Source organism: Babylonia areolata, chromosome 23 (assembly GCF_041734735.1).
Source record: "Babylonia areolata isolate BAREFJ2019XMU chromosome 23, ASM4173473v1, whole genome shotgun sequence".
Lineage (NCBI taxonomy): Eukaryota > Metazoa > Mollusca > Gastropoda > Neogastropoda > Buccinidae > Babylonia > Babylonia areolata.
The window spans coordinates 37762113-37764612 of record NC_134898.1 but is presented as its reverse complement, the minus strand read 5'-3'; the positions used below and the strand labels follow the sequence as shown (position 1 = coordinate 37764612).

At 47.1% G+C, this 2500-nt stretch overlaps 1 protein-coding gene and 1 pseudogene across 1 annotated transcript in view; both read left to right on the top strand.

The window, feature by feature from the left end:
• The window catches only part of LOC143297664 (uncharacterized), a 7236-nt gene extending 7215 nt beyond the window's left edge, over window positions 1-21 (top strand). Inside the window, exon 6 of the mRNA XM_076610083.1 lies at window positions 1-21. This exon is cut by the window's left edge and continues 1 nt beyond it. Coding sequence (XP_076466198.1) covers window positions 1-21 — 21 coding nt within the window.
• Window positions 22-438: 417 nt separating this feature from the next.
• LOC143297663 (uncharacterized) overlaps window positions 439-2500 on the top strand; it is an 18999-nt pseudogene continuing 16937 nt past the window's right edge.

Genomic DNA, 2500 nt, shown 5'->3' with positions numbered 1-2500 from the left:
ACTCCTGACAATGACAACTGATTTGGGGGAAAACACACACACACACACACACACACACACACACACACACACACACACACACGAGCACACACACACACACGAACGCACACACACACACACATACACACACACTAACACACACACACACACACACACACGAGCACACACACACACACACACACACACACACACACGAACACACACACACACACACACACACACACACACGAACACACACACACACACACACACACACACACACACACACACACACACACACACACACACAGAGTGCATTAAGATGTTCGATAATAAAATACTTAAGTTAGAGTCCGCCAGGGATGCACGTCTGTCTCCCACGCTGTTCAATACATTCCTGGAACGCATTTTGATATAAAGAACATGTCAGTACAGTCTACATTTCGAGGAGGAAGAACCATGACGAACTTTCGCATCGCAGACGAGATCGACAGCTTGGCAGGCAGTGAGCAAGAACTCACCCACGTTGGTAAAAGACCGGATCAAACATCAAGTGATAGTGGTAAGGAAATCAGCGCTGAGAAGACCAAGGTGATGGCGAGCCATGACACCGCCACCACTGCTGGTATTCTTCTCCTTGACAACACACTGTCCATGCAAACATTTATCAATCAGACATGTCAATCCTGCTACTGTCAACTGCGGCGCATCAGTTCCATCCGGAAATATCTGTCCATTGACGCAACATCTAGACTTGTCGTTTCTCTCATTCTCTCTCGCCTTGACTACTGTAACTCTCTACTGTCTGGTTTGCCTGCTTCATCTATTCAGTCCCTTCAGCGCGTACAAAACTCTGCTGCCCGACTCGTCCTCAGAAAGAGAAGATCTGAGTACATCACCCCTCTTTTGCAACATCTCCACTGGCTCCCTGTCTCACACCGAATAAAGTACAAGATCAGCACTCTATGCTACAAATGTATTCACAAATCAGCCCCTTCCTATCTCTGTGGCTGCCTTCACCTCTACACTCCATCTCGCTCACTAGGATCAGCTTCGGATCCACTCCATTTACGCATACCCAGATTCAAATTCTCGACTGTTGGCTGCCGTTCTCTCTCTTTCTCTGGACCTTGCAATTGGAATGAACTTCCTCTTTCGCTTCGTCAAGTCTCCACACTCAGCTCTTTCAAGTCTGGCCCACCTCTTCCCAAAATAGCCTCCCTTCCATGCCTCTTCCTTGTCTTTAGTTTCTCCAGTTTTAGAGTTATGCGTGCGTGAGAATGACTGGTGCGAAAGCGCTTAGATTTGTCCATGCACAAGATTCAGCGCTATACAAGTACCATTATTATTATTATTCGTTCTTGGGCTGTAACTCCCACGTTCACTCGTATGTACACGAGTGGGCTTTTACGTGTATGACCGTTTTTACCCCGCCATGTAGGCAGCCATAATCCGTTTTCGGGGGTGTGCATGCTGGGTATGTTCTTGTTTCCATAACCCACCGAACGTTGACATGGATTACATGATCTTTTTAACGTACGTATTTGATCTTCTGCTTGCCGTATACACACGAAGGGGGTTCAGGCACTGGCAGGTCTATACATATGTTGACCTGGGAGATCGGAAAAATCTCCAACCCTTTACCCACCAGGCGCCGTTACCGAGATTCGAACCCGGGACCGTCAGATTGAAAGTCCAACGCTTTAACCACTCGGCTATTGCGCCCGTCACTGCTGGTACGACTGCCCAGGGAGCTGGGAACTGTTCAGCAAAAATCACCTTCCTGGGATCCATCATCAGCAACGAGAATTCCAAACCAGAAATCTTCTAGTAAAAGATAACATCAGCACTGTCCAGACTGAAACCTATAATTATGGAAGGGCAGCACACAGAACAAAGCACAAGATCAGCATGTTATAAATGTATTCACAAATCAGCCCCTTCCTATCTCTGTGGCTGCCTTCACCTCTACACTCCATCTCGCTCACTACGATCAGCTTCGGATCCACTCTGTTTACGCATACCCAGAGTCAAGCTCTCGACTGTTGACCGCCGTCTCTGGACCTTGCAACTGGAATGAACTTCCTCTTTCGCTTCGTCAAGTCTCCACATTCAGCTCTTTCAAGTCTGGCCTTAAACCCACCTCTTCCCAAAATAGCCTCCCTTCCCTGCCTCTTCCTTGTCTTCAGTTTCTCCAGTTTTACAGTTATGCATGCGTGTGAATGACTGGTGCGAAAGCGCTTTGATTTTTCTCTGCACAAGATTCAGCGCTATATAAATACCATTATTATTGTATCTCCGTGAAACACACGACCAGACGCCAGCTGTACGCATTAGTAGGCCGATATTCCATCTTCCTGAATGCCACATGCCAGACACATGGACCCACATGGCGGGTTAGGAAAGAAGAATTCAAGACATGGTAAAATGAGGTGTTATCGCAGGATACAAAACTTCAGATACACGCTGATGACATAACCAATGAACAGATGTACCGAACCATCAAGAGGCACATTAGAAC